The 27565-nt window shown below is 40.1% G+C and overlaps 1 protein-coding gene across 4 annotated transcripts in view; it reads right to left on the bottom strand.

Moving 5' to 3' along the window:
* LOC5576817 (serine proteinase stubble) overlaps positions 1–27565 on the bottom strand; it is a 205590-nt gene that overhangs the window by 44181 nt on the left and 133844 nt on the right. Inside the window, exons 1-5 of one of the 4 annotated variants that reach the window (XM_021846425.1) lie at positions 14833–14927; positions 12486–12637; positions 11083–12418; positions 10312–11007; positions 9654–10190 (exon numbers count right to left, since the gene is read on the bottom strand). In XM_021846425.1, the coding sequence (XP_021702117.1) occupies positions 9654–10190; positions 10312–11007; positions 11083–12418; positions 12486–12575 (2659 nt within the window). In that variant the 5' untranslated portion in view covers positions 12576–12637; positions 14833–14927. Of the gene's footprint in view, positions 1–9653; positions 10191–10311; positions 11008–11082; positions 12419–12485; positions 12638–14832; positions 14928–27565 lie in introns of those variants that run through there. The other 3 variants (XM_021846424.1, XM_021846426.1, XM_021846427.1) reach the window with 3 other exon arrangements.

Genomic DNA, 27565 nt, shown 5'->3' with positions numbered 1-27565 from the left:
TCCGTGTACATTTGCTTTAGGCGGCAGCGAACTCCAAAGCCGAGGTAGCTGCTAAATCGTCTTCTATCAAAAGCACTTGAATTGAAGAATTTTTGTTAACCTCTGGACAAAAACAAAACCACTAAATTCTATCCTTTTGAAGAAAGTTAAATAAAATAATTGAAACGTCGAACGTAGGAACAACAAACATGTTAGCTAATTGTTAAGACTACACGTCCGTGTATCGAAAGTCAGTCTCATCTGTAAAAAGTAGGCCTTGATAAAATTGGCTTGGAAGTTTACAAACTCGGTTTCTATACGCATATTCTGAAGAAAAAAACGCAAACGACTGGATCAAGCTTTAATCTAATGGAAAATTTTCATATTTTGCTTTTTTCTTCAATGTTTTCCTCAGAAAAATATAAAGATGACCAAAACACGGCTGTTTTTTTTTTGCTACATGGTGCAGAAAACTGTAGCGAGACTGATATGCAATTACTTTTTATAAAAGGGACAAAACGACTTGGTGTTTTTTTCCTAATGTTTCCAAACAAATCATATTGCATAATTAGTGCAGCTGAGGGATATGATAAAATCTGAAATTAAATCAAATTGGGCGAAAATGCAGATGCAGACTTGCGATTCAGTGCAGTGCCGAAAACTCTTATTTAACTATTTTAAATAGGTCGAAGCAACTCAAAATACAACTTTATTTAAACTTTGTAGTACTTCAATAAAATTGTTTTTGCAATTTCTCATCGTAATAGGCTGTTTTTCATCACGCCAATCTGTCATGAAACGGCCTACTTTCCTGCACTGAAGTATGGAGTGCGGGAATAGTCATTACCTAACTGAAACCAGTGCTGTAATGATTCATTACGCAACGCTTTCTCATTACGCAACTGTTTTGAGTTGCGTAATGAATCATTACCCAACATTTTTTCAGAAATTGTAAAATAAAGGTGAATGCATTCTGATATAGATTCTGATACCCTCAAGTGGTCTTCTACGAAATTGCAAAAAATGTTGTACGTAACTCGTTGCAGAACTCGATTTTTGCAGCACTTGTCGTAATTATCCTACTCGGCAAGCCTCGTAGGATAAATTTACGACTCGTGCTGTAAAAATCATCGTTCTGCAACTTGTTCCGTAAACTACTATTGTGTTAATATCTGTGAACAGCTAACCTAACAAAGTACCAAAGCCATACAGCGTTGCCAAGGTTTCATTTTCATGTGCTGGAAAAGATCCACATCGAACTTTGCCCCGAATTACTTTACATGTCTGGTTTCAGAAACTCTCTAGGAAATCCGAATTTGTTCACCGGGAACATGTATCTGTAAACAGGGCACCATCTCGCACAATACGCGCATAGAGCTGAATTTAATCACTGCACAAATAGCAGACGTAGGCGCGCCAAGTGTAAAAACTTGCACTCAAAGTAGGGAAGAGAGTGTAAGCGATAACGCAAAGAGCGATGCTGACGGAGTGTATTGGTAAAATCTACTCAAGGTTGCTGGCAACACTATCACTGGAGAGTCCCTCGATCAGCTTACCTTATTTGGGTATGGATAAAAGGTAGCACAGAAATGTCAAATGATCTGTCAGACATGAAATGACACAGTTACGTAATTTGTTAAGTCATTGGATTTACAAAATTTATCAGAATATTGCAAGCTATTGAAAATTAAACGAAAATTAACATTAAAGCCATATTTTTATATCTCGTAAGCGCCCACATTCACACTACACGCTTGACTTTTATCTTTCATGAAAGATAATGGGTCTTGCTAAAGGAAAATAAGACACCCGCCATCCTCTGTTTTGTACCGATCACCGTGTGTCACCACGTGTTACATTCGCCGACACTTTCCGTTTCTGATCAAAAAACATAAACAAAAGCACTTGATTGCCTGACGACACTAATCGCACGGCCACGAAGTCCAAAAATCATGGATCATAGTTGCTTAGGGCTGCAATACTAGAAAACAAGTAAGTTGGTACAAACTTCAAGCAAAATATAAATCTCCCTGGCTAGCCATGGCTCAATCGTTGTCGTGTATGATAGATAATGCTTTTGAACGCTCTCTTGTCACGTACCATGCGAAAGAGTGAATATCAACATTCATAGGACTCTCCGAATGCAAATTTCCATGAACTGTTGTGATTCATAAACTGTTACACTCTGTGAATATGGTTCGATCGGCTTGTTTGGATCGAAATCAAAACTTTGGAATATTGGTTATAACGCACGAAATACAAAATTATGAATTCGTATGCTAGATTCACTGAATTTGTGCTAAATTTGAAATTATTTGTAGAGCCATTTGCTAGTTTATTTGAATTGTTAGCAAACTAAAGGAAGAATAAATGTTCGGTAAACGGAATTCGATGTTAAAAAAAACATTATTCCTCACAAAGTTTACAGCTTTGAGCTATCTTGATCAGAAACGCAAACCAGTTGCTTTTAAGGTTTTCGATATCATTTCACCAACACTCAAAGTGTACGCAATTTGGAACTTTTTACCTTATTACATGGGTATTATCAGAATGGGACCAATGATTATAAGAAAACGGAAATTGCTGTCGGATTCCAAGATGCTGAAAATGACTTCAAATCCACGCAAGATGAGTGTTTTTGGTAACCCTTCAAGTAATCTGAATAATCCGTGTATGTAAAATTAATTGACTTGAGTTGAGAAAACTCAACTAGGGTTGTTATGTCTATTACGGCTTAACCAGCTGACAGTGTTTTGAAAATTCCACAGACACAAAAGTCAATTTGGACAAATTGAGATGTAAAATTGTAAAAAATAATAGAATCGTTCTGGTGGGCTTCGATCACACGACTCCCAATACGCTAGACTGGGCGCGATAACTGTGGCTTTTTTGTTTTTTCATAAACAATTCAATAATATCTTGAAATAGGTAGTGAAAGTGTTGTGAATCTATTGGTCACCAAGACCTGAAGATACGCCAAAATTTCTTGGGTGACCAACACATAACCATAACCCACGTAAATATCTCAAGCTACAGATATTTTCTTATATTCGGTAATTTGCTTTTCAAAACAATACCTTGTAAAATAAATAAAGCAATTTGGTTCAAACATTTATGAGTTATGATTTATGTGTCTGGTACCACTATAGCCGTATAAAGATCTTCATCATTACGGCTTTCAGCCCCTGCAATTTTTTATTTTAGTTGAAGATATTTTTATCACTGGATTTTGGGTGATGCTAAACTTAGAAGTGCTGCAATACTCTGTATTGCAACGATTCCATACTTATGGAGGGTAGTGTACACAAAACAACAATTTAAATTTACCTTTTGGATATTCTGGGCTACCAGAACTAGCGGAAGTGACAAAACTATATCTGTTCGTAGTCCACATGAGTACTTATTTCACTTTGCAAGATAACAAGGTTACAAGGTCGTCAAAGTTGAGATCTGCAAAGGAGATATAGGGTGCCAGTGCCAATAGCGGACAACCTAAGCTATAAAAAACTATAACATAAAAAGGGAAAGCCTTAACAAAGATCTTTTGGCGTTAACAGAAAGATTTCAACCTCTAATATATTGCACAAATATAAAGAGTGATACAATTATTTTTTGAGCATAAAATCGCTTGAGCCACTATTGGTATACGTGTTCCAGTAGTTGCGCTAGTGCTCCAGTAATAGACGTTCGGAAATCATTCAATGAATTTTAAACAAACCAATTGATTTTTACATAGATTTAATATTTTTCCCTTGGAACAGCACCATGGTTTTCGAATAAACCATGAAAATCATCTCTGAAACATTTCTTAATTTTTATACATCTATTAAAAAAATCTATTAAAAAAATTGGGCGTATGCCGGTTATAGCCATAGTGAATTATACACCGTTTTACATAGCCAATCAGCATGAAACCTTTTGTGTTTAGTAGATTACATTCACATTATAGAGATTCATTTATTTACTCGTCTGAATTGATTCAAAATATGAGAAAAGCAATTCATTTTGCTTATGATTTGAACTCGCATACACCTAATTTGGCCAGGGTACTTCAAATTCGGACACTCTAATAAGAAATAAATGTGATTGGCCAATTTAGGAACCGAAACTAAATCTCTGGTCGAAACTGGTTCTGGTGGCCTATTTTGACCAACGAGATTTTTTTAGCGACGAAATGGATTTAGCTTAGTTCCGATATTTTACATACATAATATAAATTGTAAGCTTGCATTTGATATAGGTGTAGTATAAATAAGGCTTGCCAAAACCGGTGCTCTTACCTTATATGACTTTTTGATAAAATAAAAAGCTCAAATTTGACAAATTCACTAAACTAGAGGCGATCTATCTACCAATAAATAGCGCATGTCATTTTTATCGAAAAATGTATGTTTTATTCCATAGCCCAATCTACTGGTACATTACAACCATTGGTACCGGCGCCCTACCAGGTTTTCAGTGGCTAGTGTGGCCAAATTCAGATCTCCCGGAAATTTTCTGAAACTAGATGTAGAACACACATCATTTAAGCAAAACAAATCTAAATTCGGTCAACACACTGGTCTTTGCAAGCTGTTTGAATTTTCGGGTCAAAAACGATCCAAATTGTTTTTCAATTCTTCAAAATTTCAAGAAAGCTTCTACAGATGTACAAAAGCATAAAATATGTAATCACGCTGAAATTTTCTTTGACAATATCTCTATGTACAATGATAATATTCCTTTCGAAACACCTTTCCAAAATAATTCGATAATTTTGAAAAAAAAAAAAAAGTGGCGAATACTGGTGCAGATAATCAGTTATTTACTACCTTAATTTTAAGAACAAAATACAGTTTTTGACCAGTGCCTAAAATTTTCCAGCTAAGCATTATCTAAAAGTTTTTGTTTGACGTATGAACAACATTCAAAAGTCTTTAGCTTGTTAAAACAAATATTTTTATATAGTTCTTTGCAGATTGGATACTGTCCCATGGTAAGAAATATAGAAACTCAAAGTAATTCAAAATCTCCTATTCAAAACTCATTCAAAAATGTATTTTCATTGCACTACTATCTGTTAAAGTTTTGATACACTTTTATTTTATTTCTAGAAACTGCAACTCATAATCTCCCAATTGATATGAAATAAATAAAAAGGCCTTCAAATGGTCAATAGTTTATATTATTTTAAAATTATTATTTCCAATTATTTTAAATATTCGGATGAGTTTGGTTGCACATGACGATGCATTTCTAGAAAATTGTTTTTGAGCGTCAGATATTTCAGAATTGCTGAATAATCGATACGTTACTAATCATTGGATATTTTTGTAATTAGTAATAAAAATCGATTAAAACTAAAATCCCGATCAACAGTTCTAGGAAATATTCCTTCATTCTGATGTTATAAATTTTATTCTTGGAATTGCTGTTTAGTACAATCACGGGGAATTTGAGTACAACTTTATTTTGCATTCCTGATTTTTTTTTCAATTATTCATAAAGTACTTCCTTCGAAGCCAAACTTTGAATTTTTAAGTGCACAAGCCTGGAGTTAACAACCGTTTGGGTTGAAAATCGATCAAATTGCTTGCTTGCTGGAGGTGATCAACTGGATAAATTGGTTGTAAAGACGTGTGCTCTTGAAAATTCAAAGTTAACCTTAAGCTTAAAAAGGATCAGCTTGTTTAACGGTATGTTTTGAATTTTGAAATTACTCATATTGTATTTTTTCGCATGTAAAAGTCATGCGGAAAAATTAAATACTTATAGTTTAAATGCTTTCTCAAATGACCAAAACATTAAATGCGCGATTTGAATCAATCATTTTTCATAACATAGCCAGCATAGCAGCCACCATCGAGATTAACAACTTTCCCCAACATGTGCGCGCTCCCTTTTGCGGTTCTTCACCATCCTCAGTGTTGCCACAAGTACAGATTTATCTGGAAAGGTACAGATTTCTTGATAGTTTTTGGTACAGATTCTGTACGGTACAGATTACAGATTTTCACGAAAAAGTACAGAATGGTACAGATTTTTGGAATTGACATTTTTTGTAACAAGATGCGTGAAACTCGAAACTAATTTCCTCAAAACTATTATTGGAGGACACTTTTTTCATAGAATTTTATAATAATTATTTGAAAAGTGCAATTATTTAAATGAAAAATAAGTTAAATTTCCAAATTATTAAGAATTTGAACGAATTCTTTCAAAAATTTATATTGGGTATGGTACAGATTTTGGGTACAGATTTTTAATATCTCTGGTACAGATAGAAAAGATTTTTGAGCCCTCGGTACAGATAGAAATGTGGCAACACTGACCATCCTTTCCGATCGTGACTCATGATGCCACATTAAAGCATTGAACTTCTCCCGACCACCACCGTCAAGGTCAAGATGGTTTCACGCTATTATCAATATTATTTATGTTGTTCCCCCTATTACTCGAACGGAGCTCATCTTACACGGCTCAATGGCATCGGCCGCGCATATTATGAAATAGAAGTTGATCCTGTGAGCCTCGGCAATAACCACTGGGCAGAAAGGTGCATCACTCGATGAAGATCGAATGGGTAGTAGTAAAAAACAACGCGACGAGAAATGATAAAAATTTGCTCTCGCTTCTATGCTGTTGCCTTCACTGCCGTACCGTCGAACGAGGTGACTTACAACACTTTTCAACTTCAATCAACTAAAACCAAGATCTAAATGATACCCCTACCCTTCTACCAGCAGCTTCATTCCTTACCTTAAAATTATTCAAATCGCGATAACTTTTCTGTTTCTAGATATTATTGCACCATTGACACCATTTTTTTTTTTCACTAGACTAGTTTAGGAATCCGTGTTGATATTAATCATTGGTGATCTATTTTTGATTCTTATGTTTCTTGGGGAATCGACATTCTCCATATAAAATGTCTTTGGCGGCCATTTTGTTTTACGTCAATCTATCAAATAAAAAAATGTGGACTGTACAATACCAGGTAACAAGGAGCTACTCGGAAAAAAATATACAAATCGGTTGAGTATTCTTCGAGATATCTTGAAATTAGGATATCCAGGTTTTCACGCTAGCTATAAAACTACGGGGGGTGAATTGAATTGTATATGTCTTGTCTACAAGTTTTATAGCTTGGTCTTAGTAGGCTGTTAATTAAGATTGTTGATTGAACTGTCAAGAATTTTCTCTATTTACATGTGTTTATACATATCATGGTAGTTGAAGGAGCTTCAGTTTTCGATCTTCAAACATTTTATATAAATAGCATTTATTTTTAGGAATACAAAAAGGACAATTAAAAACTGCAGTGAAGAAGATGAAGTCCTGGGTAGTCGATGCTGAACTTTTCGTAAATTTTGGAGCCAGCAGAAATCTATATAAATAAAATAGGAATGGTGTTTGTATGTCACGAAATGGCTCATGAACGGGGCAACGGATTTGGATGATTCTTTTTCCATTTTGTTCGTCAAGGGTTCCGACGTGTTTGTGTGTATAAAAGTTCCAGGATGTTCACCGGGAAAGTAGGAAAAACGGGACTGAACGGAACTGTCATTTTGTATGGGACGATTCATAGCGGTTTTCAACAGCCTACTTGATGGCAAGACGAAGTTTGCCGGGACCACTAGTTTAAAATGCATTTTGAAAAGTTTGAAAATAAATTAACATCGAGATAAACGTACTTCATAACTCGTACCTGGTTGGTTACCCAATTTAAACATTCTATTAGGCTTGTTCAAACTCATTGTTATTTTGACAATCGGGTGAGACGAGACTAGTTGCTGTCTCCCCGAGAAACGTTAGACGACTATTTTTAAACATAAAGAGCGAGTCAATTTTTGTTACCTTATTCGACACTACGTTTCTCCTCGCCGGACTCGTAAGCATGATATATTCCATAATAAAGAGAAAGCCAGTCTATGGGAATAATTTGGTATTATTTTTATTGTTTTCGTTTGTAAAAATCAAAAAATACTTTAAAGTGGGAGAGGAAAAGGTTTAAGTTTTCCCACACCATGGCTTATTTCGAACACCAGTAGAACATTGACGTAGAATACAAGAAACAACTTGACCGATAATCGCCATAATTGCACCGTTTTTTTGTTTATTTTATGGTAAAATATAACTAGGAACCTACTATACTTATAATATCATCTAAACTCATTGCTAAGGCACCAGGAAGTTTAGTGGTAATGAAAAATCGATTTCCCAGCAGATGGTCTCACTAAAGAAGACATTTAAACATCTGTTTTAACCCAGCACGTAAAGCCATGTAGATTCATCGTAATAAATGAAAATCTCTTCTCGTATTTACTCTTTCAAACGATTTTCCTTGACCTACACAAACGGAAGAATGGTTTAATTAGAATAAGAATCATTTTTTTTTTCGATTTACAAAACTAAAATAAATATCAATTTTTAGAACGAAGCTTGCTTTGATTCTGCTATAAACTAAATTAAAGTGTTGACAAGAAATGTCAGAAGGGGTGATTCAAATTTTATGGCATGCCAGCGAAAAAATCTGGATGATGTTTTTTGAAGTTTTGTCCAGCGTAGTACCAGAAACCTAAATGCTCATTACTCAAAGATGGCTTCACTAAATTGTTTCAATTTTTCAAAAAATACTCTTATCAATGTATTGTTACGAAGAGTGAATATCCGAATACGATGAAAATTCTGTAGGTAGACCGGGAACACCCCTGCATACGGAATGCAGAGCTGGTCTATAACAAAATTTCACCTGATAGTTGTGTTTTGTAGTAAAATAAATTTGTAGTAAAATAAATCAGTGTTGCAAGTCACCCCGTTTGACGGTACCGTAAAATCGGGTGTAAATGATCAGAAGGGTGAAATTGATCATCGTATCACACGATTTCATTTATTCGCAATAGAGCACAAATATCAATATAAGCTGCATTAAATGAACGTTGTTTGTCGTAACTATTGTCGAATAGTGTGTTGTGAAGTTTTTTGCGTTAAAGAATGTTTATTACTAAGAAAATAATGTAAAATTTCAAAATCATGCACGGTGCAGTATTGACAAACACCTATGAACTTCTATTTCTGAACAAGGATTTGAACATGGTATAAACCTGAAAGTTTGTGAGGATGCTTGAGCTATAGCCCCAAACCAGATTTCATCACCAAAACTCGTACCAATTAGCTCATATGGTTGAAATAATTGAATTTCTGTTAGATATCATTGAATTCCTTAGGAAATTGCATACATTTAGGCGTTTTTCGCGTTTTCTTGAAATTTAACTATTCGTTATTTATATAAATATTGCATTGTTAAGAATTTGACAAGCATATTCGGATTCAGGGAGCTCAAATTTATCATGTAGAAGTGTTTTGAAACTAACAACAATGGCATTGATACGTGATCAATTTCACCCCGAAATGAGATCCTTTGATTTTTTATTTTAGAGAGTTAACACTAAAATGACATTTGTTAGAAAATTTCGGTACATAAGTCTATGAGGCTCACCTTCGTACTTGTTTTCCTGCATTTAGCTGTTTGGCATTGTTAACATTATAGAAAACAGACAAGAAAAACCGTGAAAAATGATCAATTTCACCCGAAAGTACGGTAGTTACGGGTGTGAAATAAGTCAAATTTCCATCTCGTGTTGAACTGGTAGGAATCTGGTAGTTATTAGGCTAGGAATGGGTTTTGAACTTACCGGCACGATAATCGATGCCCTCGAGCAGTGGCCCGGACGTGGAGGAGGTGGAAAAGTCGGGCGACATCGTGACTCCGTCCGTCGTAGAGCTGGCGGTGGACGAGCTGACATTGTCTGCGGGGAACCGTACCGGCATGCCGGTACTGGTGCTGATGTTGAACATGGATGCTATCGATTGCAGCGAACTGGTGATATTGAGGGTCGTTGTACTGGTGACGGTGGTGCTTTCGGCGGCTGTGCTCGAACTGCTGGACCAAGTCGTGTTGGGATATCTGTTCGCTTCGGTCACTGTTGTGCTGGTCGGTTCTGCGGTAGACTCGTAGCTTTCGTAACTGGAGCTTTCCTCTTCGCCGGATTCTTCCTCGCTGCCACTTCCTTCTTCGGAACTAGTTTCTTCAGTTGTGGAATCCGTAACGGACTCGACGGTGGATGGATCTACCGTTGAGAAGAACTGCGTGGTCGTAGGGACCTTCGGTGAACTCGTCGTTGGACCGAATATTTCAATCAGAATCTCTGGAGTAGTCGTTGTGGTAGTAGCTGTTGTTGGAAGAGAGTTAAGACGTTAAAGGATATCTTGTTCCGTCGGAAATGTTAGAACAGTTAACGAAACAGTAGTGGATCAAGCTAACAACGCATGCACAACATATTAACATATTACCCGGTGAGGTCTCCTGTTCTGTGGTAGTGGTAGTAGTGAGCACCATGCTTGTTGGGGCTAATGAACTGGTGTATGATTCTAAACTTGTACTACTAGTGACATGCGGTGGGGTGGTGTCAGTGACAATACTGCTACTGATTGGCTCAGTGGCAGCCGTACTGGAACTCGAAGTCGTTCGTTCACTAGTGGACGCGGTGGATGTAGTAGTGATCATAGTTGTGGTTGGCTCCACTTTAGTGGTCGTTGCAAGCTTCTCCTCTGTGGTCAAAGTGCTTGGACTACCAGTTGTACTGGTAGTGGCACTAGCTGTTGTGGTCTTTTTCGTGGTAGTGGGTACAAATGTGCTACTGCTAGTAGTGGCTTCTTCGGACATGCTAGGCGGAGTAGTCGGTAAACTCTCCTCTGTGGATGGCGAGGATGCAAGTTGCGAATGAGAGATGAGATCGCCGGATATGGTTTGATTAGTTTCATCATGAATGGTGTAGATGTAGGCCGCTTCGGGTAGCAGCGGATCAAGTGGAGGCAGAATGATGTCCGGTGAGGGTTCCGAATTCCCCAGGTCAATCAACGATACGGATGACGATGAGGTTTGAGTGGGTGAGCTGTGATTGTTAGTTTGATTGGCGCCGAGCACCTCTTCCGGGGTTAGTGTATGAATCAGTATCCAACTGTTGGACGTAGTGGGACCTGTTGGCGCTGATGGGCGAATGGCATTAGTTACGATGACCAGTGATGCAGTATGTGGTTCTGAATTGGATGGGTGAATCTTACCTGGATCGGAGGGGATCTTTTCGCTGCTGGAAGGTTCGTCCACTATGCTGGACCAGGTAACCAAACCGGCCGCAGCAGTGGTCTCATCCAGGGAGTTTTCGGTTTGCGAGGTTTCTGGTTGGTAGTCAGCGTCTGCAGGAGGCGTAATGCGTCCTGCGGGGGTAGTCTTGGTCGTTCTGATGGTCGTGGTTGTTGGAGTTTCAGTTGTGGTCGTGGTGGTTGTGGTTGTAGGGGTCGTTGTCGGAGCCGGGGTGGTTGTCGTAGTTGTTGTCGGAGTGGTTCTGGTAGTTGTCGAAGGACTAGTCCTGGTCGTCGACTGTGTTGTGCTACTAGCCGTCGTTGTTCTCCGTTGAGTGATAGTAGTTTGTGGAGTAGTTGATGGCTTTTCTCGTGTTTCTTTTGGAGTGGTACCAGTGGTGGTTTCCATTGAAGATGGTTCTTGACCAGTGGATGTAAGGAGATCTTCAATAAGGTGTTCAAGCGAAGTTGCAGGTACGGTTACGATTTCTGCTGTGGGTCTGGGTCTGGGTCGGGGTGCTTTGGTGGTTTCGGGTTCTGTCACAGTTGTGGCAGTTGTCGTAGGTCTTCGTCGAACCGGCGGCCGTGTGAGTGGTTGAACTGTTGGTCTCCGAGAAGGAATGAAGTAAGTAGATTCCTCGGACGATGGAGGCAAAGTGGTAGTTGGTTTTCGTGTTTGAGTAGTTGTGCGTCGAATGGTTGTTGAACTGGCAGTAGTCGGTTGATTAGATGAACTGGTAGCTGCTTCAGTTGAAGTTGTCGGTAACCGAGTAGCAGCTGACGACGTGGTCACGTTCCGTTTTACTTCTGGGAAGGTCGTCATAATAGATTTCGGCGTCGTTGTCTGTGTAGTCGGTCGTCTGGTTGTATTTCTACTAGGCGTTGGTCTTCTGGTCTTGTACGGTTTAGTTGTGTTCCTGGGAGGAGTTCTCCTGGTAGTAGTCGTTCGTCGGGTTGTCTCCGTCTCTCCTGTTCCAGGGTTCTTACTGCTTTGAACGTACTGAAAAGTGGAAAATTCTTGATACTCAGTCGTGGATGGGGTATCATCCTTCTGTTCAAGCTTCATGGTGGTCGCTGTGGCCGTAGAATTTCTCCGGCTAAATTTCGTAGTCGTTCGGCGGGTAGTTGTCGATGAAGTGCTAACTAACTCATATTTGGTAGTGTTGTTTGGCTTAGCCGTCGATGGGAGTATCGTTTCCGTTAGAGGCGGTTTCTTACTCATATCAATCACAGTTGGATGGTGTTGGTAGTGGGAACCTGAGTGGTTATTGTCTATACTGTTGTCAGTAATTTCGTATTTGAACAATAGACTGTCATCCTATAAGATAAGGAAAACAGAAAATGTAATCTAATATAGAAAAACTACAAAATAAGGAAATACTTACGTGAACTTGACAGCAGGATCCGAAGAATATTTTGTCTATGCAGACACCGAGGTGGGTGCCGTTGGCTTTGAAGCAATCGATGGCAAACATGCAGATGCCCTCGGCACCCGAACTCCGCACCACGCACGGTAAATGCCGCAAATTTCGACTGACTGCTGGAAAGAAATCAAAAAATGGAAAGTGATGATTAGTGATTTGTTTAACTGGATGAGAAGATGTGTGAAACATTTTGAACTTTTGTTAATTAAATGAATTTATTTATTTGCAAACTGTTCACTTATACCTTATCATAAACGGTCATGTGTTTACTGGGTAGTGTAGGAGGGAAACCGTATCGAAACTACACATCCATATGGAATATCAATTCCATACGGCATCATTGAACTTAGTCAAGCTGGTTTTCGTCTGAATGATAAGTTTCTGTTCAATCGTTTAGCTACGCCATATGAAGTCAAAGTCCGCCAAACATACTCGAAGCAGGTTTCTGTGGTTCTAGTGCGTGTCATTGTTAACGGTAGATATTGTACTACGACTGCGTGCTTGTTGCGCTCGCGGATATAAAGATTATCTTAATTCAACAAATGACAACACGTGCTACTATAATTACGACTATTACAGACCATCCGATATATGGTACATTGAGGACGTATTTCGATTCCATGGAAGTTGGTCAATAACCTTTGTAATGGATGACTCCAGGCATTCAGTTGTTCGTGTAACAAAACTATGAACACGAATGAACTGAAACTAATCAACCATAAATGTTCAAGATTCTATTTGAATAGGTCATCAACTTAAGATGAAGATGCATCGAAGTCAAACCTAAAATTTTCAAGAGCACAAATCTAGAGAACCAGACAGCCATTTGAGCTGAAAACCTAGTGGATTGGTCACACGCTGGCGGTGACCAATCGATTAAGTTTTTAGCTCGAACGACTGTTTAATTCTCTAAATTAATGCTTTTGAAAATTTAAGGTTTGGCTTCGATACATCTTCACCTTTGTTTTCCTCGATCGAGCTTCCCTCAACAAGTGTGTCACCTCAGGCCCTACGCCAAGGCATTCCCCAATAACGAGTGTGAAGTGGCCTCACGATCGCATATGCATTTCAGCATTTCTCCTTGGCCTGAAATCGAGGAGAAGCGTGCAAAAAAGTAAGCCCACTTTATTCAGCCCACTCGTCGAAAGCCAATTAACCATGCACCCACCGAAATGGGTCAATGTTGTTCGTCATTTCGCGCGTCTTGCTTGTAAGTGTGCCTCGTGGGAGGCTCCCGGTTTGGGTGCGATTTGCATTTATTCGAGTTCAAGTGAAACCAGCGGAATCCCCAGAAATCTGGTTTTCGTCATCACGATGTCGAACAGTCGAACACGCGGGAGACTTCTATGAGAAGTAATATACTCCGACCTTATTTTTAAGACATTCACTGTTCGAGCGACACAAGAAGCAAATGAATACTGATTTAATTACGCTCTGTTAAAAATATCTTCTTCTTCTTCTTGGCATTAATGTCTTCACTGGGACAGAGCCAGCTTCTTAGCTAAGTGTTCATATGAGCACTTCCACAGTTATTAACTGAGAGCTTTTTTTGCCAAAGCTGCCATTTTCGCATTCGTACATCGTGTGGCAGGTACGATGATACTCTATGCCCAGGGAAGTCAAGGAAATTTCCATTACGAAAAGATCCTGGACCGACCGGGATTCCAACCCAGACACCCTCAGCATGGCTTTGCTTTGAAGCCGCGGACTCTAACCACTCGGCTAAGGAAGGCCCCTGTTAAAAATATATTCCAAAATATTCAAAACATGAATACATGGTACATATTAACAATTATTTCTTACCAAGATATTCTTGGCGATATTTTTAAGTACTGCAAATGCATTTAATTTTTATCCTCATAATTTATCCTTCATTCAGAGAATTATCCTCATCAAGAGAAATCAATTTGTAGCCAATTTTTCTACAAGCAAGCTTACGATGAAATCGCGTCAATAATTGATTTTTATTTTAATATTCGCTGAACAGCTGTAAATTCTTCTCGAGAAAGACACAATCAAACCAAAACAACATCTTAAAAAATCAGCTCAGACTCATGTCTCCTCAACAACTTTCACTGCCGCAATACAACAATAAATTGCCACCAGAACACGAACGACCACATTTTGTCGTTGTCGTCGTTGTTGAACGACGACAGCCTCTCGATCGTGTTCCCTTCTCATCCTCAGCTCTCGCCCCACATCCCCCATTCCGATCCATCGCCAGATCGAGCGCGCACCCCACGATTATACAAGAACGATCCCCCGAAGGAAAGGAAAGTAAATGACCCACTTAGCAATTTACTTTTACCTTCGCTTTCTCCAAGATACACAACAACAGCACTGGGGCGAGAGTCGTTCCCTGCTGGATCGTTTTGGTTTCCTTCTTCTCACTTTGGCACCAGCAGCACCAACATCCAAACGAGAAGGCGGGATAAGATTAAGTGACAACACCGACTGCGAACGACGATCTTGTTTATATTGTTTCACATTTTTTTTCGGGATAATCAAGTTGGATCACGCACCTGATGAACAGGCGAGGAAGTTGATCACGTGATTCAATCGAGGATCTCTTTGCGGCACTTCATCCTCTCTTTTTACGACCGTCCTTTTTAACAAACAAAGTTCAGATTAACGACCGTTTTGATTAATTTAACATCGAAACGAAAATAATATTTTTTTCGTTTTTGAAAAACGATCAAATTATGTGTTTTAGTAGCAGGGTTGCTGAGTCTAACGCCAAATATGCAATGAACACTGGTTTTATCAATGTTCAGGTGAAATTTTAACTATGGCGAAAATTTTTTTTTACCTTATCCATTAGGCCAGCAAAATGGGACTAAAACTTTCATGTAGGTTACAGTTTGATTAAGCCTTCTCTTTGTGCGAAAAAAAAATTAGGGTAGACGGGGTAAGACCCAAGCAATTTAATTCACATATCAAAATCAAGAATCAATAATTCGACGCAGCATGCCGTTTTTTGAAGCCTTGGGCTTGATCAAAATATATCACAGGTGTTGTATTGGTAAAAATTTATTTAAATCTTGAAGCTTGAAAAAGTGATTTCATATCACGATTATTTTTAGCGACGGGGTAAAACCGCCCACCCACGGGGTAAAAGCGACTACATCGATTTTCGTTCACAATTTTGCGAAAAAAAATATATCAGTTCCCTGTTATTCTAAAAAGCATATTGTTTTATGAACTCTAAATTGATTAACGTGGATATTGAATCATTTTTGGGGTTAATTAACTTAAAAAAAACTTAGATATATACTTTCCTTTGTATTTTTAACAAAATTGATTTTATTTTACTTCAATAGTAATGTACAACGTAGTTACAACTTTTGAAATGGTTTAGAAATTTTATTTGGTAAATTAAATTTATCGTGATTTAAATTTATAGTGATTTAAAGGATCATGATTTTGAGTTATTTTAGAAGTGATATTCACAAAGTTCAAAATATGCAACTGTAAACTAGCCAAGTAACTGGAGATGAGTTTTGTGGTCCTTCGCGACTCACTTGTACATCAAGATTTTGAATAAAACAATCCCGAAATTGATTTACCGTGGTGAATCAATACCCGGACCCTAAAGTCGACACAAATGTTCAAATTCTAATATGAATGTGTTGTTTTAGAAAATCCTTAATGTATAGTGTTTTGAACATTGTTTCAATCTAGATCTTCACGAGAGTGATGAAATTTTAGGTAAAAGATATGATTTTAACTTAGAAATCATTCAAATATTGAAGCATGTCTTGTCTATAAATACGGACACCTGATGCAAATGATGTCTTTAAAACCGGACACATTTGGATCGAAATCCGGACAACTGTTTTAAAGCATGTACCGTGGTGAATCAAAATCCGGACGGTACCAATATCCGGACACTCTGATTATATTAGTAAATTAAAGTTAGAATTAAGTTACAATATGCTTGGTTTTATTCCCTCCTTTTAATATTAACCATGCTAATCATTTTACACTTAATTTTAATCTAGTAACTATCGTCAAATAATAAATAAAAATAAAAACAAATAATGTGTTCAAGTTGGACGTCTTTTCGTCGCGGCCCAACTCTAACTAAAGTTTGACTATCGATGAACGCGCGAACATCGTTTGATTGGAGAAAAAGTTCGAAAAGTGTATTTTTAGAGCAAGTTATAATCATAAGTGTTTGAGAAAATATATTTTAAAAGTTTGGTGAGTGCACTGTTGTTGAATAATCTCGAAATAAACATTTATTTGTGTGTAAAGTGACTGTCCGGGATTACGAGCCAGTGTTTCAAGATCCGGACATCGTCTAAAACAGCCACGTTTAATTAGTGTAAGTGAGCTTCAAGCAAGAAAAAATAAGAGAAAACTTTGAAAAAAACTATTGGAAGCGTAGTGAGTGTCTGTGAGGACCACCCTAATACCTCATACGAGCTGACCAGACGGCAAGCGGCAGACGTAGTTCATATGGCTTTTGTTCTGCCAATCGCTCGGCTACCGGCTACGTTGATCCACAGACATCACTTTCGCTTTCTATCGAGAGGCCGTGACGTCACCGATGCACTATGAGAAGGCAGATCTGAGCGGGAGAAAATAGCCCATGTGAATCGTAGGTAGCGGTCAAATTCACCACAGGATATTTGGGAGAAAATCGGGGATATTTAGAGCAGAATTGGGAGTGATCTAGCAGTAGAAGGTAGAACACGGTCGAAGGCGGTCCTGCACGACCACAATTAGTTAAGATTGATTTGTTAGTGTTAGTCCAAATAAATGTAGTGTGTTAGATGTGCGTTGAATTAAAGAGCTGTGTTTCTGTAAGGTTGTGTTTTGTGCTGTGAATAATTCGGAAGAACTTGATCCAGGAAACGCAGGTTCCTCACAAATTTGAGCCTGAATATTGGATGACCAAACCACCCGGCCTACAGAGCATCCAACCATTACGAACATTTCCAGCCCCAGCTATCGAACGGTTCAGGTATCCTACATAATTGGTCCTTCGAACCGGATACCTGAGGACCGTACCTGGCCAGGAATCAACGCGCCAAAACCAGGAATTTGCGCCAAAAGGGTTTGGAAATAGCCTTTCATCATCCAACAATTGTTCCATTGTGACCCACGGAATAAAGGAGTGTCGCCATCATTCCGCGGAATAATTAGCGGAGAATCGCCATAGCTGCTGGTGACAAAGCCCAAAGGGATCCTTTGTCAAGGACTTACCGCGTCGCTTGGGTTAGCGCCATTTGGATTCCAGAAACTGCTTTCGGACTTCTGGACATTGTTGGACACTTCCCGGAACAGCTTTTGGTTTGGACTGGACACTAAATTCGGATTGGATTCCTGTTTCTCCAGGTAATTATATATTTAGTGTATGTCCTACCGAAGCCTATACAATCGTGATTCTAACACCACTTTTCAACCTCTACTTGGACTTAACGCTCTTCGACCACGGAATTTGGACCATTGATGACCAACCGCTTCTGGGGAAGCCAATCCCAATCGGAGGTTTGCGTAATACTGCACTACTTGGAACCGGCCATCGGTATCTCTGGCTGTGAGTGAGGATCGAATGCATTGCATTTATGTGCCACTCCAGTCCCCATTTTCACACCACCTTATCAACGGTTTGACTGCCTCCATCATCGGTACCACCAAGGGCTGCCATCGCCCTTCAATTGACTAACTGGGTTAGCAGCAATGTGCTGTCGTTGGTTTGTTGCGAGTATTCATCGCCACTAGTGCCCCATCACTGCGAGAACCATTGCTGCAAAAGATCATCGAATCAAACTAGCACCGATTGTGGCCTTTGAAGCATCCAACCCAACACGTCCGACTAAGGGAACCCACAGGAAGAGGAGGCGCCATCGTATATTGCCCAGGTTAGTGAACTAGAGCTAGATATATGTCTGCCGAAGCTTGGGCAACAGAGTTACACATTTTAATTGAATATATATCCTCTTCGGTTGCTGTGGACGAATTCCTAATTTGAATACCGAGTATTTCGGTGTTTCATGCCTTTTGAAAATTTTGGACTACTGGATTTATTGCCGGGTTTTGAGCCGCTGCTGGTTTCTCCGGGTGAGTTGACCGCAGTATATGCCCGGCCGAAGCCGAATACTTTTGATGCTACATTTGGATTTTCCTTTTTTCCCCAACCAATCCCTGGATATCACTTTGAGCTACGACGACTGGTGACGTTGCAGTTGAAATTCGACTGCTAATCAATTAATTTCGATTCACTATCGATTGGACAATAGTGAAGCTACTGTTTCCTCCAGGTGAGCGCCACAGTATATGTCCAGTCGAAGCTGGACCATTTATGATTACTACATGCTGGTTTCCTCTCCTCTTCGTTCCTTCCAACTGTAATCGAGATTGTTTACTCCTCTGATGCTGACTGACTGGAATCGCTGTGTATTTCAACTAGATTTGGCGAAAGTTTCGTTGTGAAGGTCAGTTAATTTAGAATAGTGTGTGTCCGCCGTAGCAAAGGACTCTGCAGAATACTACATCACCTCTCTTTCTCTACCGTACAACTATTGTCGAGTTGAGGAACGATGGCTCCAACCAAGAAGTCGCCTGCCAAGAAGACACCAAATCTGAAGCAGCTGATGACCAAACTGAAGCAGATTGAAGCATCCTTCCACGACATTCGTCGATTTTCTGAAAGGATCCAGGAATGTACTTCCACCATCCAAATCCTCCTACGGTTGGAGAAAATTGACGAGCTTTGGGAAAGATACGGAGCAACCCTCGTGGATATCGAATCTCACGAGGACTTCGACGATATTGAAGAGGACGGTGACCCACTAGATAAGCAGAGGCAAGAGTTTAGTGATAGTTACTATGAAGTTAAGTCGGTTTTGACAGATCAGGTTAGGGAAAGGCAAGAACCAGTTAGTTTGAACCAATCTATCCGCGGTGATCCTCAAACGTCAGCCACATTTGATCACGTGCGTCTTCCGCAGATTAAGCTGCAAACATTTAACGGCGAGATAGATGAATGGTTAAGTTTTAGGGATCTGTTCTCTTCCTTGATTCATTGGAAGGCAGATCTACCCGATGTAGAAAAACTTCATTATTTGAAGGGTTGTCTACAAGGGGAACCAAAAACTTTGATAGACTCGCTCCAAATCACAGCTGCTAATTATCAGGTCGCATGGGGTATGTTGACTAAGCGTTACAACAATAGTAAGTTGTTGAAGAAAAGGCAAATCCAATCTCTTCTCACGTTACCCGTTATCGCCAAGGAGTCTGCCTCTGAACTGCACAGCTTAGTTGAAAATTTCGAAAGGATCGTGCAAACTTTGGATCAGATTATACAACCAGGTGATTATAAGGACCTTTTACTGGTGAACTTGTTGACGACTCGTTTGGATCCATCCACTTGTCGCAGCTGGGAAGAGTTCTCTTCTACTAAGGAACAGGACACGCTGAAGGAACTCACGGAATTTCTCCAACGTCGAGTACGCATTCTGGAATCCCTACCAAACAAGACTTCAGAGGTCAACAAGCCGTCCAACCAACCTCCATCCAGGCAACGGAACTCTGCAGTGAAGAATAGCTTCAACACGGTTCAAGCGTCCGGGGGGCGCTGCTTTGCATGTACCGGAAATCACCTACTTTTCCAGTGCGGCACTTTTCAACGAATGTCAGTGACGGATAGGGATTCGTTGCTACGTTCGAATTCGTTGTGCAGGAACTGCTTCAGACCAGGACACCAAGCCAAGGATTGTCAATCTAAGTATTCCTGTAGGAATTGCAAAGGTCGCCATCACACGTTAGTTTGTTTTAAACCGGAAAGGGACTCCGGTGCAAGGGCAGCAACCAAAAACAGCAACGTAGCCAAGGAAGCTCAGCAATCCACGAGTACTTCCACTCAATCGAATTCAAATCCTCCACAAGTAGCTAACATGGCAACTACCGACAGCTTGGTGGCAGGCTCAGTGCACCAATGCTCGTCGAAGGTTTTATTGGCAACAGCAGTTATCGTGGTTGAGGATAATGACGGTAACCGCATTCCAGCTCGCGCTCTTCTCGATTCAGGATCGGAGAGCAATTTCATTACCGAACGTCTCAGCCAACGTTTGAAGGTTTCTCGGAGTAAGGTAGATATTTCGGTTCTTGGCATTGGTCAGGCAGTAACCAAGGTCAAACAAAGGATCGTGGTCACGATCCGTTCCCGGCTGTCGGAGTTCTCACGCCAGATGGGTTTTCTGGTACTTCCGAAGGTAACAGCCAATCTCCCTACCGCTAACATCAACATTGCTGGCTGGACGATTCCAAAGGGAGTCGAACTTGCTGATCCATCGTTCTGCGTGTCATCTGACGTTGACCTCGTCCTGGGGATAGAGGCGTTTTTCGACTTTTTCGAGTCTAGCAGGAAGATTTCACTGGGAGAACGTCTTCCATCTCTACACGACTCAGTTTTCGGTTGGATTATTAGTGGAGGATTCAACGAAGAACATCAAGGCTTGCATATCAACTGCAACATCTCAACTACTGATCGTTTGGAGGATTTACTAGCTCGGTTCTGGTCCATGGAGGAGGTGGATTCCACAAACAACTATTCTCCCGAGGAAACTCGCTGTGAGACTATTTTTTCGAGTACCGTACAGCGAACGGCGGACGGTCGCTATTCCGTAGCACTTCCTAAGGATGAAAACGTCATTTCACGTTTGGGCGAATCTAAGGAGATCGCATTTAGACGTTTTCTTGGCACCGAGCGGAGGCTAACAAGGGACGCTAACCTCCGTGAACAATACGTCGCCTTCATGGATGAATACCTGACTCTAGGTCACATGCGGAAAATCGAATATGATCCAGAGCCAACAAAACGATGCTTTCTTCCGCATCATCCAGTGGTCAAGGAGGCAAGCACCACTACCAAGGTCCGCGTAGTGTTTGACGCATCCTGCAAAACGGCTGCGGGATTGTCGTTGAACGATGCGTTGCTGGTGGGACCTGTAATTCAACAAGATCTCCGTTCCATCATCCTTCGCTGTTGTACAAAGCAGATTCTTCTGGTAGCTGATGTGGAGAAAATGTTTCGGCAGATTTTGGTGCATCACGAAGATAGACCATATCAATCGATCCTGTGGCGTCCGTCACCATTGGAAGAGGTTGGTGTGTACGAGTTGAACACGGTTACATATGGAACGAAACCAGCTCCGTTCTTGGCGACTCGTACATTAAATCAACTGGCCTTGGATGAAGGAGATCGATACCCGCTAGCAGTGAAGGCAATTACAGAAGACACCTACATGGATGATGTCATAACTGGCTGCGATAACTTGGAGGAAGCCAAGAATTTGCAGAATCAACTGGATGGAATGACAAGGGGTGGCGGTTTTCGGCTCAGGAAATGGGCATCCAATTGTGCAGAGGTCCTGCAAGGTATTTCCGAGGATAATTTAGCGATTCGTCCAGTTGATGGTATCAATCTCGATCCCGATTCGGCAGTGAAGGCTTTAGGATTAACCTGGTTGCCAGGGAGTGACACCTTCCGCTTCCAATTCGATGTTCCCCCTGTAGATTCCGACGAAGTTCTTACCAAACGAAAGGTCCTGTCGATTATCGCTACTCTGTTTGATCCGCTGGGTTTCATTGGCGCTACAACAACAGCTGCAAAGGTGTTTATGCAGCTTTTGTGGACTTTGGAAGATGAAAACGGCAAAAAATTGGACTGGGATCAAGCGCTGCCTTTGACGGTGGGTGAGTCCTGGAGAAAACTGTATATCCAGCTACCCATTCTTAACGAAATACGCATAGATCGATGTGTAATCGTTCCTAATGCGGTGTCAATAGAGATCCATTGTTTTTCGGATGCGTCAAAGAAGGCATATGGTGCATGCCTCTACATTCGTAGTCAAGGCCAAGCTGGAAATGTAAGGGTACAACTGCTGTCTTCAAAATCCAAGGTCGCTCCCATCAAGTCCCAGTCTATACCGAGGTTGGAGCTTTGCGGGGCATTGCTTGCCGCTCAACTTTTCGATAAGGTTCGTCAGGCTACGCATCTTCAAGTTCGCACTACTTTCTGGGTGGATTCTACGTGTGCTCTGCGATGGATCGAAGCTACTCCGTCGACGTGGTCGATATTCGTCGCAAACAGGGTGGCTAAAATCCAAGCGATCACGGAAGGTTGCGAATGGAGACACGTTGCAGGATCTGAAAATCCAGCCGATCTTATATCTAGAGGAGTTGGACCGAAGGAGATTGTCAACAATAGCTTCTGGTGGCACGGTCCCAGCTGGTTAACAGCAGATCGAAGTAATTGGCCAACTTCAGATTTAAACACAATTATGGAAGGCGAGGAAGAAAGAAGGCGAACTGCAGTTGTCGGAACAGCATCGGCAGTTGCAGATTTCATTGATAGCTTTATCTCCACAACTAATTCCTACACAACATTGGTCCGTCGTGCTGCCATTTGGCAGCGATTAATACGATTGCTTCGGATACCGGAGGAACCTATAACAGGATTTCTAAGAGCAGAAGAGTTACAGATAGCAGAATTTACCTTGATACGAAAAGTGCAGGAAGAAGTATTCTCCGAGGAACTTCGAGCTCTTCGAAAGAAGGAATCAGTCAGTAGCAAATCGCCACTGCGTTGGTACTCTCCATATATTTGCGAGAATGGAGTTTTACGAGTCGGCGGTCGATTGGAACATTCGTTGGAGACATACGAGACTAAACATCCCATGATTCTTCCGGCACGACACCGCCTAACAAAAATGATTTTCGAGTATTACCATCTCAAATTGCTCCACGCTGATCCACAACTTCTGCTTGCAACAGTCCGGCAGCGCTATTGGCCTCTAGGAGGAAGGAACGTTGCTCGACAGGTCGTTCAACAATGCGTTATGTGTTTCAGGTCGAAACCAAGACAAGTACGACAATTCATGGGTGAGTTACCGTCATCAAGGGTTACAGTATCTCGTCCCTTTTCCAAAACTGGAGTGGACTACTTTGGCCCAGTCTACATTCGTCCAGCACCGCGTAAAACTGCAGTTAAAGCGTACGGAGCCATTTTCGTGTGCATGTGTACAAAGGCGGTGCATCTGGAACTGGTGTCTGACTTGTCTACAGAGAGGTTCCTTCAAGCACTCCGACGTTTTATCGCACGTAGAGGAAGGTGTACCGATTTGTACTCGGACAACGGTACAAATTTCGTTGGAGCCCGAAACCAGCTACAAGAATTATTTCGTCTATGGAAGGACGCCGATCACCAACAGGATCTAGCTAGATTCTGTACCAATGAAGGGATTAATTGGCACTTTAACCCTCCAGGTTCCCCACATTTTGGAGGATTGTGGGAAGCTGCGGTTCGATCGGCAAAACACCACATTCTTCGAGTTATCGGTACAAATTCTGTTTCGCATGAAGATATGTTTATGCTGTTTGCTCAAGTAGAGGGCTGCTTGAATTCAAGGCCATTGACTCCAATGTCTGAGGATCCAGATGATCTAGAGCCTCTTACTCGAGCACATTTTTTAGTTGGAAGTTCCCTTCAGTCGGTCCCTGAACCCGATTGGCGCTTAGTGCCTACAAACCGCTTGAAGCAATATCAGGTGGTTCAGCAAAGGCTTCAGCATTTCTGGGATAGATGGAAGCGAGAATATATCTGCCCAGCTTCAAGGTAGATCTAAGCGTTGGAGTCCACCGGTTAAGTTTGAAATTGGAAAGCTGGTTGTTATTCAGGACAAAAACCAACCACCGATGCGTTGGCGTATGGGCCGTATTATTGATGTACACCCCGGCACTGATGGAATCATTAGAGTTGTAACTCTGAAAACAACTTCTGGGGAATTAAAACGAGCAGTCGAAAATGTTTGCGTGCTACCAGTTCCTGCCAATGAAAATTTGGTCGAGTAACCCACCCCGTCCCATCCCTACCGAAGAGGATTTTATCTATTTTCAGATGCAGAAATCAAGATTTCTGGGTGGGTGAGAATGTCTGTGAGGACCACCCTAATACCTCATACGAGCTGACCAGACGGCAAGCGGCAGACGTAGTTCATATGGCTTTTGTTCTGCCAATCGCTCGGCTACCGGCTACGTTGATCCACAGACATCACTTTCGCTTTCTATCGAGAGGCCGTGACGTCACCGATGCACTATGAGAAGGCAGATCTGAGCGGGAGAAAATAGCCCATGTGAATCGTAGGTAGCGGTCAAATTCACCACAGGATATTTGGGAGAAAATTGGGGATATTTAGAGCAGAATTGGGAGTGATCTAGCAGTAGAAGGTAGAACACGGTCGAAGACGGTCCTGCGCGACCACAATTAGTTAAGATTGATTTGTTAGTGTTAGTCCAAATAAATGTAGTGTGTTAGATGTGCGTTGAATTAAAGAGCTGTGTTTCTGTAAGGTTGTGTTTTGTGCTGTGAATAATTCGGAAGAACTTGATCCAGGAAACGCAGGTTCCTCACAAATTTGAGCCTGAATATTGGATGACCAAACCACCCGGCCTACAGAGCATCCAACCATTACGAACATTTCCAGCCCCAGCTATCGAACGGTTCAGGTATCCTACAGTGAGTAATCAAAATCCAATTGATTGTGGAATAAATAGTGTATAACTTTAATAATAACAGTTCGAGCCGCGTCGACTGCAGTTCCAGCCACGTGCACTTCGGCTCAGGTAATCAAACCACTAATATTTCAAACGTGCTATTATTTTTGACATTGTAGGGCAAACGCAAACATCAAGCTTCATTAATATTTATATTTTATTGTGTGTTGATAAGGTTTTTATTAAAATTAAACGAATTTTACATGCTACAATACAGACGTCCAGATTTTGATTCAAAAGTGTCCGGATTTAAAGACATCGTTTGCATCAGGTGTCCGGATTTATAGACAAGACATGCTTTAATATTTGAATTATTTTCATGTTAATATCATGGTTTTTACCAAAAACTCCATCACATTCGTGAAGATCTTATTTGAAATAATGTTTCAAACAATATTACATTTGGGCTTTTCTAATACAACAGCCTCATATTCGAATTTGAAGATTTGTGTCGACTTAAGCGTCCGGGTATTGATGCATCACGGTAATTTTCGGTTTATTTCATTGAAAATCATGTCAAAACACAAAAAAATATAAATCTTTCATAATGTTCACGTGTGCCGTAAAATATCAAAGAGAAAAGCATGTTTGTGAAATTAGTGGTTTGATTACCTGAGTTTAAGTTCATTTGGCTTGAGCTGCATCAATCCGGGTTGAACTGTTATTATGGAAGATATACTAAATTTACCTAACATTTTCTTGGATTCTGATGACTCACTACACTATTCATCGTTATTTTTTAAGTTTTCGCTTGCTTTTTCGTTCTCAAAATATTCTTGCATTAGTGAAACTGGGGTCTTTTGGACGATGTCCGGAAATTAAAACACTGGTTTGTAATCCCGGACAGTCTCTTCACACCCAAAATAAACATATTTAAGCACAGTGAAGTCACAGAACATTCGAAATATATCTTCTTAAAAACTTTTGGTTCAAACTTTCCATAGAAATATATTTCACAAATTTTTCATTCAACCAAACATTTTTCGCTCGTTCATCGATCGTTCAACATGAGTTGGAATTGGAACGCGACGAAATGATGTCCGACATGAACAAACTATTTGTTTTTATTTTTATTAATTATTTGACAGTGATTACTAGATTGAAAATTAATGTAAAATGATCAGCATTGTCAATAATAAGAGGAAAGAATATAAACCAATATATATGCTTAATTTTAACTCTAATTACACTGCGGAACACGTTTTTGTCTACAGCACCAAAATACCGCTATTCACTTAATTAAGGGTTGCTGAATCCATTGCCGTTTTCAGAAATATCATAGCACATCTAGTTTTTGAGATATTGACTGTTGAAAATGCAAAAAATGACTATTTCAGCCAACTTGCATGCAAGTTTGCCAGCTTGTAAGGTAATATATTGGCTTAATTTGCCACAGAATTCAAACTTTATGTGTATAACAATAATTATCATCAAAGTTTGTATTACTTTCGATACGGAAAAGTTATTTTTTGATGGTTTAGAGAATTGTTGTAATTTGCCATATAGAAGAAACGAAGAATTTTGTATGGAGACTGCAAGCATGTTGAAAAAATTGGTTTAATCGAAATTTAATCGCGCAATTTCAAACAAATTATGTCTGAAATGAAAGTTCAAGTTCTATTTTGCATGTTTGGTGAATTAGATTACAAAAAAGTATGATAAATTGTACTTTAAATTTCATGTAAACATTAATAAAACCAGTGTTTTAACAACCTTGGCGACCTGTAGCTAAAAATTGTGACGTGCTGGAACATTTCTAAGAATGGCACCAGATTCAGCAACCCCAAATCTACTAGAGACACATAATTTGATCCTTGAGACACGCAAAAATGTCATTTTTGTTACGCTGTGTTATGTAACATAACCAGTGTCCGGATCAACAAAATCAGAATTCAAACAAATACGCGTTCAACGCGTCGCGTTAAAGATATTTCTGGGCTACCTGAAATCTCTACAATACCTTCTCAAAATGATGGGGACCAACGCAAAGGAATTAAAGTGTTATTTTGGTTGGCTTTGAATTAAGTACAGTGCTTCTGTTTTTGCACGGAATTTTTTTACACAGCCGTGCAAAAATAAATTCATACATTTTTTTCCGCCAATACCTTATTTTTCATGAAACGTCGAGAAACAATGTTACCTTTTTCCACGGTTTTTGAAACTTTGAACTTAAAACTTTTTTTTGCACGGTACGTGATGCCATGCAAAAATAGAATCGGGAGTATACTGAAAATTTTATCTGTTTAAAGCTTTCCAACGGCATTTTTACGTGGTTTTTCCATCCAAATAACAAACTTCATAGAAGATTGGCGACCGGTGTACACTCACGTCAAAGAAGCTCACCGTTTCTCCGTTGTGGTAAGAATAAACCAAAACTTTGTGTTATGTTGTGCATTTGATTGCCTGAACTATGAAATTATTCATTTTGTACGATACTTGAGGGATCAAAGTAAACCGATTCTTCAGAAGGACGAATA

The sequence above is a fragment of the Aedes aegypti genome, chromosome 2, assembly GCF_002204515.2.
Source record: "Aedes aegypti strain LVP_AGWG chromosome 2, AaegL5.0 Primary Assembly, whole genome shotgun sequence".
Lineage (NCBI taxonomy): Eukaryota > Metazoa > Arthropoda > Insecta > Diptera > Culicidae > Aedes > Aedes aegypti.
The sequence above is the reverse complement of the archived record's forward strand: the minus strand, read 5'-3'. Positions and strand labels throughout refer to the sequence as shown.